Source organism: Rhipicephalus sanguineus, chromosome 11 (genome assembly GCF_013339695.2).
Source record: "Rhipicephalus sanguineus isolate Rsan-2018 chromosome 11, BIME_Rsan_1.4, whole genome shotgun sequence".
Classification (NCBI taxonomy): domain Eukaryota; kingdom Metazoa; phylum Arthropoda; class Arachnida; order Ixodida; family Ixodidae; genus Rhipicephalus; species Rhipicephalus sanguineus.
In genome coordinates, this window is record NC_051186.1 from 36,090,423 (window position 1) to 36,108,326 (window position 17,904).

Sequence of the window (17,904 nt, forward strand, 5' to 3'; positions counted from 1 at the left end):
ACGCCCCATTCAAAGAAAGCATGCAGACGACGCAAGCCGCCGTTTAAGGATGGTCGGCTGCTCTCTTAAAGGGACACTATAAAGAGAAAAAAAGATTTTTCTCACATTAGTAAACCACTCTTTCAAAATTCCAAAATCACCACGCTTACCGCGAGAAGACGCTTGGTAAACGAGAGAACCCGCGAGAAGAAAATGCGGATGGCGACGCCACCTTGAGATTCCCGCACTAAGCGTCGTGACGTCATTTTGACAGTGTCTATACTAGCTCCCGCAGTTCCTAATCGGTAAAAATGAATAACATGACAAGTTTCAAGAAATTTCGCTCAGCCAATGTGGCCAAAATACGAAAAATGTACTTTTGAAATTCGTGACGTCACGCGCGCAGATTTCGGCACGAAATTTAAAAATGAAACTTTGACCTTGATTTTCTCCTCTATTAATAAACCTACGATGGTGAAATTAACGACATTGGTTTTTTAAGAGTACAGTTTATCAACGTGAACCGACTTATCGTTTAACTTTAGCGTCCGTTTAACATGGCAAGTTTTTCGAAAATTTAATTGAGTCAATGAAAATATGCAAAAGGAATTTGAGAATCGTGACGTCACACTGTCGTTTACGTGGTGAAGTTTCGTCGTGTCATTAAAAAATTGAAATTGGCTCTCATTTCGTCTTCTAATTGTCCCGTGGTTCGTGTACCCAACAAATCGAGCACCACAGAACAGCAAACAAGCACGATATAGCTGCAGCCTTGTAGAACGCATTACCATTATGCCCGTTCGACCGTAAAGGACATCGCCTCGTATTCGCACGCTATGGACCACGCGCGGCCGATTGTTTTACGACGACGCCCGGAAGGGATCAAGCCACCGCGGAGGACACGGCCAAGTAGATATGGCCTGACCTTTCCCGTCTGGCAAAACAAGGGAGCTACAGTAATGAATGTCTCACTTGGGAGGGAGACTGCGCGTGCGGCACACACAAACAAGGCCCGCAACACGCGAGCAGAGGAAGTCTTTATCAAGGTCGGCTGAGGGGAAAAATCAAACATATATCTATGCAGACGGAAGGAAAACACAGGCGCGTATCTATAGCTGGGATAGCGGCGGTCACGTGGTGCGCCGAGTTGCCGGAACACATTGTCAGCCACCACACGAGAGAGAGACAGCGAAGATGAGAGAGAGAGAGAGGGAGAGAGATTCAGCTTCCTCTAAACTGATTTGCCAGACAAGACAAGACAAGACAAGACAGACAGACAGACAGACAGACAGACAGACAGACAGACAGACAGACAGACAGACAGACAGACAGACAGACAGACAGACAGACAGACAGACAGACAGACAGACAGACAGACAGACAGACAGACAGACAGACAGACAGATTCTGCCGGCAACGTCGTGCGTGCCTGTACGTGCAAAGCGCTCGAACTAAATGCAATGCAGTGGTGAGCGACCCCGCTAGCCTGCACGTAGGCGAAGCGTAGTATAATGCGCACTAAGGCCTGCTGCGTGAGACAACAAACAGTTTGACTGTAACTGAACAGCCTAAATTGCTTTAGTACTTCAGAGTCCCTTCAAAGTGGACGGTGAACAGCCAACGAACCTCTCTTCTTGTTACGGCAATGAATGTTTACTAGGAGGCGAAGGGCACTCGTTTGCCTATTGATGACCAGGCCCCACGAATTAGAACTTCGCGTCGCCATGTTTCGACTCCGAGAAGTTTCTCCTGAGGAGACCACGGCTAGGTCAGGTGATTGCCGAGGGAAAGACCGAAACAGCGTCATCAAGGCGACCGCGGTAGTTACACATCCGGTAGCCGACGAAGTAAACTACTCGCGGGAAACAACCTCCACGCACCTCAAAAGGAGGCCTGGGATGCCAGTTTGTGTCGCGCATTAATTAGAAGTGGTTGAGCGCAGGGAACATGAAGGAAAATGAAAACGTAAAAGACAAGGTGCGCCACTCTGTCCGTTATTTTTTTCATCGTGTTTTCAACTACATTTAGTCAAGAAAAATATGCAACAACATTCCAATCCACGGCACATAACATTCACCGAGTCGGTATTCCGCGTAGCTTCCCAACAATGCGAACCCTAGCTGGAAAAGCGTACAGCGGTGCTGTCGGCGGCCATTCCGGAAACCCGAGTCGAGCCGCAGAAAACCATCCGCTCGAAACAATCGAGTCAGCCCGAGGGCCATCGATCGCAACTCGATCTTGTTGTTCGCGACGGCCGTCCTTCGCGTTGAGAGAGAAAAATAAAACCCGAGAGCGAATAACAAGTCGAGCACCACCGGAAGGTGACCGAGAGGCACCGCGCTCGTTATTATATACACACACAACGTGTCGGTGTCACCCATACGTTGCGTCGTGTCGAATTCAACGGCGGAATGGAGGAGAGGGGTGCGAAGTGGAACTTGAGTAAACGGGCAACAACATCACGTGAGCACTGATAAAAGGAAAGAACGGGTCACAGGGGATCGAGATGTTAGTACGGGCTACCGAGTTGTTTAGGCGAAAGCCTTAGACGCCTCATCAAACGCGAAAATTGACCGGCGGCGTCCCGCGGCGTCAGCGTCAACAGGAGTGATGCAAAAAATCGTCACCACGTGATGACGCCGTCATATGACGTCATCATGACGTCACAGAGCGCCAAAATTTGTGACGTCGCTATGACGTGATGTCACATGATGACGTCATCACAAGACATCGTCGCATTGTCAAAGGTGGGCCGATCACGCAGGCAGTGCAAAACCACGTTAGGTGTAGAAAGCTTTCGGAGGGAGGCGGGGGAGGATCAATACATCGACTGAGAAAAAAAAAAAAAGAGACGTCTTCCGCCTTCGAGTCGTGTTAGGCAAATGCAAGGAGCCCTGGGAGTTTATTTTCTTTAGACGCGGAGGCAATCAGCTGCCGTGCTTCGACCATTACGGTAACGCAAAGAACGCGCCGAAGTCAGCGCAAAGACCGACGGTGAACATGCGTACTACTTCCACTGGGTGGGAGATTATACCCTGCTACGGTCTTACGTATAATCCCAATGCCTATCTTCATTTCTTCATCTCAATAACACAGACTTAGCGATTTCAGCGACCCCTTCGCTATCGCGTTCGAATGCGAATCCGAGTACGACACATCTTTACGACCGTACGGCGGCCGAGGTATACGTCTTATGCAAATTGACACCGCGGGACGTTTCCTGTAGGCTTAAGTACCGTTGTTGTGTATACGTTTTCGAACAGACTCGCGTAATCTCATGCACTTAAGTACACGTGATAACAATGAGGAAATTGCCACTAAGTGTACACCCGTAATTTTCTTGATTTCTTTTCTTATTAATTTTTCTTTATTTCGCATTAAGAAGTGGACTGCGGTTTCCGAAGCAGAATATGGGTGAGCCCAAATGAATGAATGAATGAAAATCCCGAGATAAAAAAACATACAAAAAGGAAATTTTGTGATATAACGCTGGTCACAGAAACTATCCCAGAAAAGCTTGGAAGACGTCTTGAGCTTCGCCTTCAAGAGTAGAAACGCGATAGGTAGACCACTCTACCTCGCTCCAAATGAATGTGCTTCGCATTTTATTTCTCCCGACATTACGTTTATGCCTTCTGATGCCACTGTGGCACGGACCGTACAAACCGCATGAGAGATCTGCCGAAAGAAGTTCAATATGCAAGAGTTTTGCCGCCATTTGCGTCAACGCAGTTTTCAGCTTTTATTATTAATCACAATCGATTAAGTAACGATTTCGTCAGCTCCTGTTGAAGTTCGACGCGTTCAAACGCTCTTACTTATGTCCCTAAAGGAAAACATATCATATGACATACCCGGCCGCGGCGGTCGCATTTCGATGGAGGCGAAATGGTAGAGGCCCGTGTATACTGTGCACGTTAAGGGACAATATATGGTCGAAATTTCCGGAGCCCTCCACTACGGCGACCCTCATAATCATATCGTGGTTTTGGAACGTTAAACCCAAGATGTAATATGACATACCCAATAATCTCGTACAATCATACGTGAACACACATGATTCATATCTGTTCGTATGAGATTATCGGATGCGTGGCATACTTGTCAAATGAGATTTTTTTTAGGAGAAAAATCCTTGACCTCTATTGCCATAGCCAACGTTTTGAATAGAGGTTTTGCTTTCTTCAAGGCAACAACAGAGAAGACAAGGACGTTATAAATTTCAAGAACGCGAGATCAATCCCTGCGTTTCTTCCGCAACAATATCTTCTCATTCCCTTTCACGGATGCGCGATCGAATATCGTTTATCGGACCAGCGCAAATACTCTCGGCGCTTCAAGCTTTCGCGTCACTTCTGTGGGTCAATGCCCCGAAGGGGTCCCGCTCCAACAAGAAAAACTTAACAGGACACAGTTGCGTAAGAACGCACACGGACAGCGACTGCGAAATACTTAAATGCCTAGGCGAATTAAAAGACGCGTTTCGGGCAGAATACACCACGACTATCGTAAACTACCGACGATTTTTCGTCAAACGGTGAACCACGAAAGAATCGAGCTGTTGTCGAATATTGTTGAGAGAGAGAGAGAGAGAGATGCGTGTTTCATCATCATCCTCATCATTATCAACATCAGCCTGCTGTACGTTCACTGCAAGACGAAGGCTTCTCTCAATGATATTTAATTCACAGTGTCTTGTGCGAGCTGATATCACTTCGTTCCTGCGAATATCTTAATTTCATCAACTCACATAACTCCCTGCTGGCCTTAACATGAAAATAACACATGCGTTCAACACGAACGCATGCTTGTTTCGTCTCCCCTTTGCAATATTTATTCTACTTCTGTATTTTACTGCCAATATTGTGTAAAATGAGTTTATTTTAGTTTTTCTTTCTTTAATTTCTCTCCGGTTTTGTTCCATTCTGTTTAATTTTTGTTCATTATATTTAATTCGGCGCTAATGTAGCATCACGTGTTACGCTAATTTCTATTCGTTACTGTCATTTTCTGTTTCAGTTTCGTGCCGTTCTGCGCAAATATTAGTCCAAATTTTCGGGCGCTATTTTTGTATAATACTGCACGTCTCATTTTTATTTATGTATTCTAACCCATCCCCCTCGACAATGCCTCGGCGACTGAGCGCATGGAAAATAACTAAATAAATGAAAACAACACACGCGTTATGAACTCAACACATACGTTATGAACTGCATTCGTGCAATCTACTTGTACTCTGGTGTTTCGTCCTAACGCAGTTTAAGTTAACACATGCGTTAAACACGAAAACGAAGACTAAAAACTCCAATGCCATGTTTTTTTTTGTTTGTTTCTGAGACATAGAATTCGCAGGTTAACATGTAACACGATAAGCGTCTAAAAGCCAACGCGTCGCAAAGTCGATACCTCTACGGAGGAACCGCGCGCTACATTTCGAAAGGCGTGTTTCCTTTATACGAGCGTTAAGCAATCCGTCGCATGACGCATCCGTGAAACGGGGAGCTGTACCTGTACACCACAGAGCCTACGGAGAAGAGGTGGAACGAGTTTCTAGAAGAATCATCCGTGCTGTTACAAAAAGAGAGAGAGAGAAAAGAAAAGAGACGGGGTCAGCCCAAATTATCCTCGTCCTTCGAATTGAGCGCATGGCACAGCAGGGTATACATGTATGCACTCTAAACGTGGTAACCGATAGTATGGGTTACCAAGTTTAGAATGTATGCACTCAAGGCTAATGTATCGCTTACTACATAGGTGCTCAAAATCACATTTATCGGTTACCACATTTAGAGTGTAGTCCCAAGTGTCAGTCCATATATTTTCGTACAAAAAAGTACTAGACAAAACTCTGGTGTCTAGGGGAGATGCATGGTGCCCGGATTAGCCTAAACCATCGCATGCAGGGCTAGTCTAGAGAATAACGCGGATAACGCCACGCACATAAGACCTGTCAGTACGTTCGCTGCGTGTTCTGTTGCTGACCCGAAAGTCGCGGGTTCGATCCCCGGCTGCGGCGGTCGCATTTTGATCGAGGCGAAATGCTAGAGGCCCATGTACTGCGCGATGCGAGTGCACGTTAAAGAATCCCAGTGGTCGAAATTTCCGGAGCCCTCCACTACGGCGTGCCTCATAATCATACCGTGGTTTTGGCCTGGAAAACCCCGCAAATTACAAATTATTAATAATTACGTTCGCTCATATTCCGTGACGTCAGGCACTTTCGCGCGATTAAAGTAGCTTATTATTCTATGCAGATACAAGACGTTTTGTATCGCTGATTTTTACATATACGTTTTTTTTTTTGTGGTCACTGCGTTAGGTTGAAATTCTGAACGTCCCGGTAAATTTCAGAATTTTACGCAGTAATGCAGTGTTTTGGGCTTGTTGGTATGACATCGTGAGGCTTACAGCGCATGGAAAGACGAGGATTAAAGGCACTATATTTTTCACGAAGTGAAAAAAAAAATATAGGGACTTTAACGAGGACGAAAGGCGTGTGTCACGTCCTTCTTCGTCCGCGTCTTTCCATGAAGTATCATGAAAAATTTAAGGATGATCCTGGTACCGACATACAGTCAAATAATATGTAAGAGAACTTTCTGTGTTCCGATAAGCCAATAGCATTCGCATTATCAGAGAAAAATAAAAACACAAACTTCGAGCGGACTCCATCGGACCCGACTCTCTCACAACTATGACGGACAGGTGCGCGGCGGTATTGTGGGCGGGGTTTGCAGTTAATTTTTTTATGAGTTTGTCACCGAGTAAAGCAAAACCTCAGTCAGAGCTCGTCTCGTATGCGGCAGCAGCAGCAGACTCACCGACGCGGGCGCGACGCGCCGACAGTCGCGTGGAATGCCGGCGCGACCTCAGTTCCGGTGATCCGCCCTGGTTCGTGTAGCCCATACCACCGGGCGTTGCTCGGCTGTGCGGTTGCCCCATAGTCGACGAGAAATCACTCTCCTTTCTTCTCACTATCAATAGTTCCTATTAAGCCAAGTCGACGTGAACGTTGACTGGTGTCCGCACTGTTATTCGACGGTCCACCTCCGGAAAGCTCCCAGCAGTCTCGAATCAACTGGTGAACTCTTGCAAATGTAGTACACAAAGAGCTACTGAAGGTACACCCCAAATGACTCCGAGGAAACAGTCGGATGACGTCGTTAACAAACACACACAAACACACACACACGCTGACAAACAACACACAGTTACACACACGCGCGCTGGAGCAGCAACAGCGAAGCCACTAAAAAATATTACGCCACCGAAGTCGAAGCGTGCAACAACCCGTTCGCCGAGGGGGGCGGTGGGTAAGTGAGCAAGCGGGTTGCGTTAGGCCTAGCGAGAAGACCGTCCGTCTGCTACCGTACGCAGAAGCAGACGACGACAAACTTTCGATGGCGCGCGCCGCACAGCCCCCGCGGGAGGCGGTGTCCTGGCTTCCGCGGTCAAAACGCAGCGCCGGTCCGGTCGCCGACCACCGCGAAGTCGTTGAGCCGTATCACCTCGCGTCGCCGACCCTCGTAGTCGTAGTAGTTGTCATCGCCTTCGGTGGTGCCACACACACGCACACACACACAAGCACAAAACCGATGGCGGTTGTTGAGCCGCACGTAGGAGGCGGTGTGCGGCTTCGGAGGCCACGGGAAAGCCGCCGCCGAGGCAACAGCTAGCGAGCGAGGGAGAGCTCGCTGCGTCGTTGTGTGACTGCCGATGAGAATGAGGCTAGACGGGGACTCCACACACGCACGCGCGCGCGCGGCATGAAAAAAACCGGCCAATGCCGGACGGGGATCAGATGCACGTCGGTCGCGCACCGGCTGCCCCTCTTCGCCGGATAAAAAAGCACGAAACCTGTCCTCCCTCCGCGACCGTTCTCAGGGTGTATTCACGAACTGGAGCGATTGGCGATCGAGCTCGATGTCGATCGACGCCAGATGTGAGCACCGTTGCATAGTAGTAGGCAGGGTCGAGTAGGGACACCGACCGCTACGGTGTAGCAGACGACGCTCGATGTCGTACAGACCAGAAGTACGTCTGGCTAGCACAACAGACGTGTTTTTCTATAGCAGACGACACAGTCACGTCGAGCAGCACACCGACCACTACAGTGTAGCAGACGACAGGCGATGCGGCCACAAGTACGTTCGGCTAGCGAAACAGACGTGTTTTTCAATAGCAGACGACACAGTCACGTAGCCAGGCACGAAACGAAGCGACCGCTAGCAGACGGACGGGCGTCGTTCGCACTGCCGTAGCAGACGACGGCGGCTGGAGGGCGTACGTGTGTGAAGCAACGGCCCCAAGGCGCCACACCGAGGGGGGGGGGGGGGCGGTCCCCGTATTCCCTCGCACGGCGAAGACGACGACGACCGCTTGCACCCGAAGATTCAAACACACAACCCGCAAAGAAGGGAAAAGCAAAGCAGCGAGGAAAGATATGCAAAAAAGCTGCGCCTCCAGTCTCCCTCTCCCTCGGCGTTGGCAAGAGAAGGCGATCTCAATCTTAGCGGCCGCTGCACCACCACAGACGGCCCATCCGTGACGGAACAGGCCTGGCCGATCAGCTGGGAAGAAGCAGAAGTCTAGAAAGAAGAAACAGACGACGCCGCCAGACAATGGCGCCCTGACTACGTCCGTGGGCAGTAGTAGTTCACTGTAGGCAGAAGCAGAGAGTTTCCTACGACCGTTCGGCCACCATGAAAATGATGGGTAATACATGGATTTGCCTAATCTTCGTGCTTGCGGCTTCGAACGCACTTGTGGCGTTGTGTATTGTTGTGTTTTGGCGTTTGTTTCGGATAAAAGAATGGATCGTTGTGCACTTCTAAGCCGATCTGAATTGGTGAGCCTAAAAGGGTCAAGGTGGTGAAGTGGAACTGCTGTTTGCTGAACTTCGTCTTGCTACAAAGCGGCTGCACGCCACACGAAGCCCAACGGAGCCGAAAGAACGAAGCTTAGAGAAATCTAAGTACTGCCAGTACTAACCATGATTACCATGCTGGCTGAAGAGCCGTGCGTTGCAGCTCTCATAGACACTAGCGCCGGCCGATCAGCTGGGAAGGAGCAGAAGGCTAGAAAGAAGAAGCAGACGACGGCGCCACACAATGGCGGGCTGAGTATATACGTCCGTGGGCAGAAGCGAGGCGTCCCGTGTTTCTTTTTTTTGTTTTTTTTTCTCCATAGCTAGCTACGAGCTCCTCCAGCAGAGACACCACGCTTTCAAAGGCGCACGCGAGCTAGCAACTGGATGAAATGAGCGACGTTTTATTCGCCCCATATTCGCATAGACTAGAAGAGAAGGCCGCGACGAGGCGGTGGCGGAGTAGCCTGCTCCGCGCGAATATAAAGACGCGGCCTCTCTCGCGCTGCTGCCAGCCAAGACGGAAAAAACACGAAGAAACCGAAAGCTTGCCTCGCTCTAGAGCGGGGAGGTTAGCAAGCCCCGCTGGAAGCGGGAAAACGAACGAAACAGAAATCATAACGAAGAAGGCGCGCACGTCACAGCGTATACACCTTTTCAAATTCTCACGCCAGGGAGGCGCCATATTGAAATGCGCGCCGTCTAACGTGCAAGATTGGCGAAATCGCCATCTTGGGCTGCGCGTACTCGAACCGGCGCGTTATCTGTTGGTGTGAGGTCCCTGCTAAAGCCTGTGTTTGCTGATTTTTCGTTTCTTTAAGCTGTTTTGTTTGGTATCGTCGCTGCCATTGACTTATTCGTCGCTGTCTGAACCGTTCAGCGGCGCGCATTCGCCCGTGCGACGCAAGAATTAGCTCCGCGTCAGCGAACGGCAGTGCTTCGTCGTCGGTACCAGTAGCAGCCAGCGTAGTACCAGGTCGATCACGGCGTGAAGTGTTAATAATCGGTAACTAGAGCGTTGTTGCAGCTGTCTACCGCTTTCCTTTATTGGCGTACTAAATGTCTACGGATTATCCATCAGTTTCAAACCTCTGCGCATACTCGTTCGCGGCGCGTAAGTTTGTCAGCTGTAAACTGTAAACACCGCACAATCCTTCTTCACAGATACAGTTGACCTGCATTCACACCGACGACGTCGAAGACTAGGTCGAGGAGACCTGTGAGTGGCCAGAAATACCGCGAGCGAACATTGTTTATATCTCGTTGAGGCGAATGCGTGGGGTCTTCGCCAGGTGTGCAACTACGAGGCACTGGAGTCGCGCAGCTACGTGCAGTTTGACTGTGTGGGTCAGTCGCTGGCGCACAGTGCGAAGGAAAAAGTCGTGCTGGTGAAGGGGAATGTGACACCGCCGCAAGCCGTCAACAGTAGGCCCCATCGCGCGTGGGTTTCCGCGAGGCCGTCCGCTGAAGTACGGCGCGCGCAGGCTGCACATGCGTAACCGGGCAAGGCGAAGTTTGCAGCCGTGTCGGCCGCTGTGTTATGGACGATATGAAGTGTGAATCCGCAACATTCTCACGAGTAGGTGAGTCATCAGTGGCTTGCGTACCTTTCTTTCCTATCTAGGATGCTGCTTGGGAACGTTGTTCTCGTCGTTTTTCTTGCCGCCAACGAAATACCGGGAACAGAGGCGTGACCAGGGCGACACGCGCAAGTTCTTACTATTTAGTGAAGCCGCCCACTGCTGCCGCAATTTAGGCGACGAAGGAAAACGATGCAGCGCGAACATGCCACGCTTGCACTCATCGCGTGGCGTATACATGCATTGCGGACACACGATTGCACCTTAAATATTTCTCTTCCGCTGCTTGTTCGTTCACCCGTACACGACACAGTGATGACCAGATGACTTGCTATGCGAATGCAGTAAATTTTCTGCCGTGGTAGTCACTTCGTATCGGACACAGGCGCATAACACAGTCACACAAACGCGTACCGAAGCAACACACACACAGTACTGGCGCAGCCCAAAGCACGGAAGTTTTTCCGATTTACCGACGCCACCCATTTCTTCTGCAATTCCGGCGACGACGGAAAGTGATACAGCGAGAACATGTCACACTTGCAATCCTCGCGCGGCGTGCTGTGCTGCGGGCACACAATCACGCCTAAAATGTTCCTTTTCCGCTGATTGTTCGTGCACCCGTGCACGACACAGTGATGGCCAGACGATCGGTTCTTTGAATACGCACCATTTCCGGCCATGACAATCGCTTTTTATCGCAAAGAAGGGCCTAATTCACACACAACATCCAAGCGTACCAAGCGTACAGATACAACATGCGCAGCCCAAAGCGCGATGGCAACACTGAAAACATACCCTCGACCCCTGCAGCGCACAGGTGCGAGCATGGGTGCGAGGGTGCTCCTGTGAAAAGGTGTATACTGGGCGGCCTTGGAGGCGATACCACGTGACCCGACAGGCGGCGTCACGTCACATGACACGCGCCATTCCAGCCAGGTGACGTCAAGGAGCTGCACAGCTTCAATAAAGAAATGAAAGAAATGAATGATTTTTATGCAGGGGGGGGGGCAAACATCAGCTCTTATAAGTGACCCTGTAGTGCTCTCAGGTCTGAAGTAATCAAAACAAGTACTTGGAAGCTATCCATCGGTATGTAAAACCAAGCGATGATGAGGCTACGATATAGCTGCGGTGAAGAAGAAAAACAAAAAAAAAGAAGCCTCGAAACATGCATAGCGTATGTGTGGCAAGTTCCTTCCGCCAAAACACTAACAGCCAGAAGCGTATACGTATGCACTTTGAATAGAATATCTTCCTGGATCTAAGCCAACCAGTGTCTGTAACCGAATTCAGCTACGCTATTTACTCGCGGTAGCGTCTATTTGAACATAAATAGTTGGGGGACACGTGGCCTGAGCTGAAAACGTCACGTGTTACGAAGTCATACTATCGCAGTACAATATATGAATGACAAGCAAGGCTCTCCCTAGCGTTGCACGTAAGTATCGCTATTTTGACAATGTCACTGTAATCAACGCCAGGCTGATTCGAGGTTCTCACTATTTGGCCAACCAGAGCTAGGGTCGACAGCGACATACCGCACACTGAGATTCGTCAAGTCCCCGTCGCTGTTCACCGAAACAATGGCTGCGAAAAACAAAGCTATTTTCAGCTTCCCAGCCGCTACGCGAAGACGAATGTCACAGGCATGTTCGACTGCGAAGGAGTTCGAATTTCGACTCGATTCCACCACCTTCGCAGGTCTGCCAAACAATTGGTCTGCTGTAGGCTGAAAACCAAAGCCAACAACAGATTCAACGAGCCACCTTACACCGAGCTCAAGAAAACAACTTGCGCACGTACGGAGACATTTGCAGGCATGTTTGAGCCTTTCCGTAGACTGATGTCCAAGCATATGTGATTGGATGGAAGGGCACCATAGCCTCTTCCCCCCTTCCCCTTCTAGTATAAAGTCTATGGTGACCCGTTACAATACGAAAAGCTCCCTTTTACGTTCGAATAACAGAGAGCTGAGCTAGTTGGTAAGTATTCCTTCTAAAGAGACAGGGCGTGCAAACACGGACGCGTTTGCGGTGTCCTGACTTCTTTCTTGAGTCCGTGTTTGCACGCCCTGCCTTTTTAGAATGATCACTTTTACAACCTGAATGATTTATTTGCATTATAGAAACGCCGAGTTTCGAGTCATTTTACTGCAGATGCCATGACATATCATAATCACTCCATGCCTTACAATACAGAGTAACGATATTTTCTCTGTTCACAGCCAATAGCTTTTCTAAGCTGGGAAGCGACAGTCGGACACACACGCCAGACAGTTTCACAAAATCCACAATGCGATCTTTTTATTATTCTTTAGCGCAATACAACGCAATGCCAAACAGGGGTACACGACATGTGACCCTCCCAATTTATTGTGTTGCTTTGCGCTGAAAAAAAAAAATAAATCGCACTATGTCTTATCCACAAGGCTGCATTTCCACCCTCACGAAAAGCAACCAACACGTAAAAGCTTCCCACTAGCAGCAGTTGTAGGACCATTTCAGCGTTTGATTGAAAACGTTTTCAGGGCTCTTCGTCGCCATTAAACCGACATTCATGAGCCTTCACGTGCTGATTGCAAAATATTGGACGTTACGAGACCGCAGCCACTAAAAGACACACCCGCTCAATCCGTCAAGGAGGGTTGCTCTCCTGATTAGTTCACCGCTTGAGGCAACGCGGAGTGCGTTCGCAATTACAGGTTCACGGACCCGAGTGGCACCTTTCCAAATCACGAGGTGGAGCAGCGTTTCCCAATAATAAGCCTTCTGCGAGGAGCGTCTTCAGAGAGTCAGTGTTGGGCCATTGTTTTACCGCCAATGGCTCGTCCCTCTGTCTTGAAACGATTGTGTTTCTGACAGTGAACGTATACACAAAAAACAGAGAGCTCTGCTCTGTGTAGCTTGGTGTGTAAAGTGGTGATTGATTAAGTTTGATGTCCCGAAACAACACAGGAGGCGAATGTCTAGACGTCGTATAGGAAGAGCGACCTCGTGCTCAACAGAAAAACACAGTGGCGTGTTTTTTGTGCGGCGCGCAACATAAAACACACTGAAAAGGCATTACAGCAGGTCAGGCACAACCAAACTAATGGAACAGAATATTAAGCCAGGGAAAGCATACACAGGACACCAACTGTATTTAACTGTAGTGTGCTAATTGTGACGTAAATTGTACTGAATTGAAGTGGACGAAAAATCGACCCTCCCGTCGGTGGGTTCAGATCCCACCAAGGGAAAAGGAGGGGGGGGGTTGCTCTGGAGAGCACTGGCGTAGCCAGAAGGGGGGCGGAGGGGTAATCCTACCCCACGAAAATTTTTCAATTTTGCATGTTACACGCACACATACGCGTACAACCACACGCACGATCACGCATGAAGTATGGTTTAACCCAGTCCCGTAGCCAAGAATTTTTTCGGGGGCGGGGGGAGTCTTGCTGAAGGCCCTGAGTGTTTCAGAAAAGTACCTTTTTTCATTATTTATTTCCGGCAAAACACCCCGCTCTATCAGAATTTCGGGGAGGGCGCGGGAACCTGGGCCCCTAGCGCACCCCACTCCCAAAAAATTCTGGCTACATCACTGCTGGAGAGCAAATTTTGATACAAGATATCCTTCCAGACATTGGCGAAGTCGGAGGCGGGGAGGGGCGGTATTCAAAATCCCCCCGATATATTTAAATATTGCATGTGTATATATAAACGCACACATACAAACACACGCACGAACAAACATAGAGAGTAATTAAACTGCCCCCCCCCCCCCTAAAAATTTCTGGCCAATCCCCTGATCCGAGAGTGACCGAGACACACTTGTCGGTCTTTCGGGCAAGCAGCATAAACTGTGACGTGCGGCTGCTGCGCCCAGCGAGACAAACAAGCGGATACGCGACAGCGCAGCGGAATGCCGGGAGCTTATCAGCGCAAGACAAGCACACCACTCGAGGAAAGAGATGGGACAGCTGGCCCAACGCACCTACACGCGAGCCGCGCCGCCCCCTCGCGTTCTCCGCAGAGATAAACGCGTCGATGACAGAGAGGACAGAAAACCTCGGCATGCAGCGAAGAGGAGATCGCGCAGAGCTTGGTTATTAATCGTCACGAAGAACAGCGTCAGCCACAGGAATGCCCCCTATCCTTGAGCTGCCATAGACCACCGCCATGCACTTGCACACCGAGCATCCGAGACTACCGGCTTCGCCCATTCAAAAGACGAAAAAAAATTCTGTCTCATAAAAGTACCTTCACCTTCATAAAGTAGTTGCAGCATTTTTGACATTAAGGAATACAAAGCGCCTTCCAAAAGGCGTTCCTTAGGTTGGCTATAACGGGAAGTGAATCAAGAGACCGGAAGTTGAAACCGGATGTTATCTAAGCGACATTTTGTGCGGATGCAAGGAAACGAGCATGCTCTTGTTGCGACGTCATTTCCGTGACGGAAATTACATCGGCAAATTATAGGTGGCGGCAAAAATAAAACGCTTTCAAGTTAAATAAAAGGACACCAGCAAATGAGAGCTATGCGTATACACCACGTCACCATATGCAGGGACTTCTTGTGTACAGGCGCCAGTTTTTGCTGCGCAGTTAAAAATAAATCGCGCAGATTGATGATAGATGAAGTTTATCGCGATATGCACCAATAAAGTTGCATGTGGTGGACGACCGAGGCGTGTTTGAGTCATTGAACAAGCAGGCAGTGTCGTTTGATATCGACGTGCTTGGCTAAGCTGCAAAGAAATAACTTTCGTAGCATCAGTAGTCACTAGGTACGTCACTACACAAACACTCGATCTTCAATGCAACGGCGTACGTCGAAAGCTGCAGACAATGCACAGGGACGACTGAAAGAACAAGGTCACACACATACCGTGGAATTCACGTACAGGTGAAAACCTGTACCGACATCACGGAAAGAAACGCGACGACCTCGGAGGAAGGGTGCGAACTTCCCCGCACAGATTGCCGTAACAACGCCGTCTAATCTCCGGCAGGATACCACGGTACAGAGTCGCTGACATTATGACGATAAACAGTGCATAGGACAAAGGACGGGTTGAGAAGAAATCAGGACAGAGCTTGTCCTGTTTCCTTTTCGATCCGTCCTTTGTCTTATGCGCTGTTTATCGTCATGAATACGTATACCAACTAGACCAACTTTCCAATTTAACGCGCACCGGCCACGGTGGTCTATAGTGGTTACGGCGCTCGACTGCTGACCCGAAGGTCGCGGGATCGAATCCCAACCGCATTTCGATGGAGGCGAAATGCTAGAGGCCCGTGTACTTGGATTTAGGTGCACGTTTAAGAACACCATGGTGGTCAAAATTCCCGGCGCCCTCCACTACGGCGTCGCTCATGATCATGTCGTAGTTTTGAAACGTAAACCCCGAACAGTTATTAATTTAACGCACTGACATTACGTCGGCGAGCTGCTCTCGCAGAAAGTGACGAAAGCAGTAACAAAATCCAGCGCTTTATCACAAAATCTGGTGATTTCATAAACGTAGAGACTAGCTGGCGCTGACAAAGAAGAAATCTTACTATCAACCACCCTTTCTTGTTGTTTTTTTTTGTTTTTTTTGCACTGTTGCCGGGTTCTACGTTCCGCAATGAACTTGTGGCAACGCGCCCATGACGACGTGAGTTTTAAGCTGCGCCACTGACGCCGTGCACCATGCAGAAACATGCTCGTGCATTGAAGCGATCATAGCCACTATATGATAAGGATCAGCTACAAGCCCATTTCTATTCGATATATAGGTTATACTTAGAAATTATCTACAGTATAGTTTATGATAATCAATAATCTGCCAATTTAGAGAACAGCACATAGTTCGCTTCTGGGTCAAAAACAATCATTAGCCTTGACATATTTTCTTATAACGCACCAAAAGGCCCACAAAATCACGCACAAACCGCATCCGTGTTCACTGGTTTTTGTTCGAGCGTACCAATGCTGCACTTAGTACTTAGTCAGTGTAGTAATTAAATAATTCATTTACTATGGCACGAACAAGTGAAGCGTTGTTTTGAGCGTGTCCAAACCACTCTAATCATTTCGCGTTAAGCTTCTCGTATTGAAATCAGAATTCCGCGATATCAAACTCAACGAATAGAAAGAACAAACGTTGTAAGCGTATTCTAACAGTGCAAATAGCTCACTGTTTAACATTCACGTTTATTTCGACGGCTAACTGCTACGCAGGTCGCTTTTTCAGTACTTCCAGTACTTCACAGCAGCACACTTAACGCTGGAGGCTGGGGTAAACGTCGCAGAACGAAGGCAAAGCAGGGCTTGCATGTAGTACGTAGTGAGTGGTTATTTATTGGAGGAAATGTTTAGAAGAAAAAAGAAAACGGGGGGAGGGGCTTTAGAGGGGAGGAAAGCAATAATGGCTGCTGCAACTGCAGCTCGAGCAGCTGACGCCTGAACGGCGTACATCAAAGGATGAGAGAGGAGGAAATGTTAGAGAGAGAGGGAGAGGATAGAGCTGGACGATTTACATATGTACACAGACGGGTGAAACGGCTATTTACATACCAAGATGCAAGGGCAGGTAAAAGACGAAGCGCAAAGCTAGCAGCTAATAAAAAGCGTTAGACGAGCGACTAATGCGACGAGTGGCAGCTAGCCGCGGTTACACCGGTAGCTATGCAGCTGGCGCTAACTACGCGTGCTGATAAACACAATTTGGGCTTACCCACGCCGGCTACGCCGATGGCCGCGCCGCCAACGTCACCCAGAGCTGACAGAACGGCCGTCATTGTGGCACTTCTGTCTCGGTACTCTCACAAACTTCACAATGAAACACTAAAGCGGTGTAGTCGAGCTTCCAAACAGTCGTTGGCAGTCCGAAAGGCACCCCTCACACGCCGCAAGACGCACGCGAAGCGATAACTCCGCAATCAAGAGCAATGTTACAGATGACAAGGTCATACGATGTCTTCTCTGTTCCTTCGGTTGTATTTTTTCCCCGATAACTTACTGCGCGTGCGACCTTACGAAAGGTCACCAACGAGTGACAAACTTCAGAAAACACAGTTACTGATCGTGAACAGCGGCTTGATTATCTCGCAAAGATGAGGAGACGCGGTCTCCTCATGTCTTTTCCCGCGACACTCCGGAGTCCGTCAGGAAAGCGACCTCAGCGGGATGACGACGACGACGCCCTTGCGCGGAGTCCCGCTGTCGCATCGGACGACGCGTCGTCGCTGACGACACCTTCACCGCACAACCATCCCCGAACCACTTTTCCGCACCAACACAACTTCATCCGAGACGGAAACGCCCGCTTCCGCCTTTTTTCCGCAACCACCGAAGAGTGTTAAACGCGCACTTCGTTCAGCCCCCCGGCAACACCGCCAGCACCCCCTACAAAAAACCGTCCTCTCCTCAAAGAACAGTCAGGCCCGAACGGAAAGCGCTGGGCGTATGCTGTTCTTCGACCAGCCGCGATCGACTACGGGAGGTGACGTC

At 49.2% G+C, this 17,904-nt stretch overlaps 1 protein-coding gene across 4 annotated transcripts in view; it reads right to left on the reverse strand.

Moving 5' to 3' along the window:
• LOC119373457 (protein numb) overlaps positions 1 to 17,904 on the reverse strand; it is a 114,965-nt gene that overhangs the window by 58,543 nt on the left and 38,518 nt on the right. The window contains exon 1 of one of the 4 annotated variants that reach the window (XM_049410886.1): positions 6,801 to 7,433. The exons of 1 other annotated variant lie outside the window; for it this stretch is intronic. In XM_049410886.1, coding sequence (XP_049266843.1) covers positions 6,801 to 6,921 — 121 coding nt within the window. In that variant the 5' untranslated portion in view covers positions 6,922 to 7,433. Of the gene's footprint in view, positions 1 to 6,800; positions 7,434 to 17,128; positions 17,822 to 17,904 lie in introns of those variants that run through there. 2 more of the 4 variants (XM_037643486.2, XM_037643485.2) reach the window with 2 other exon arrangements.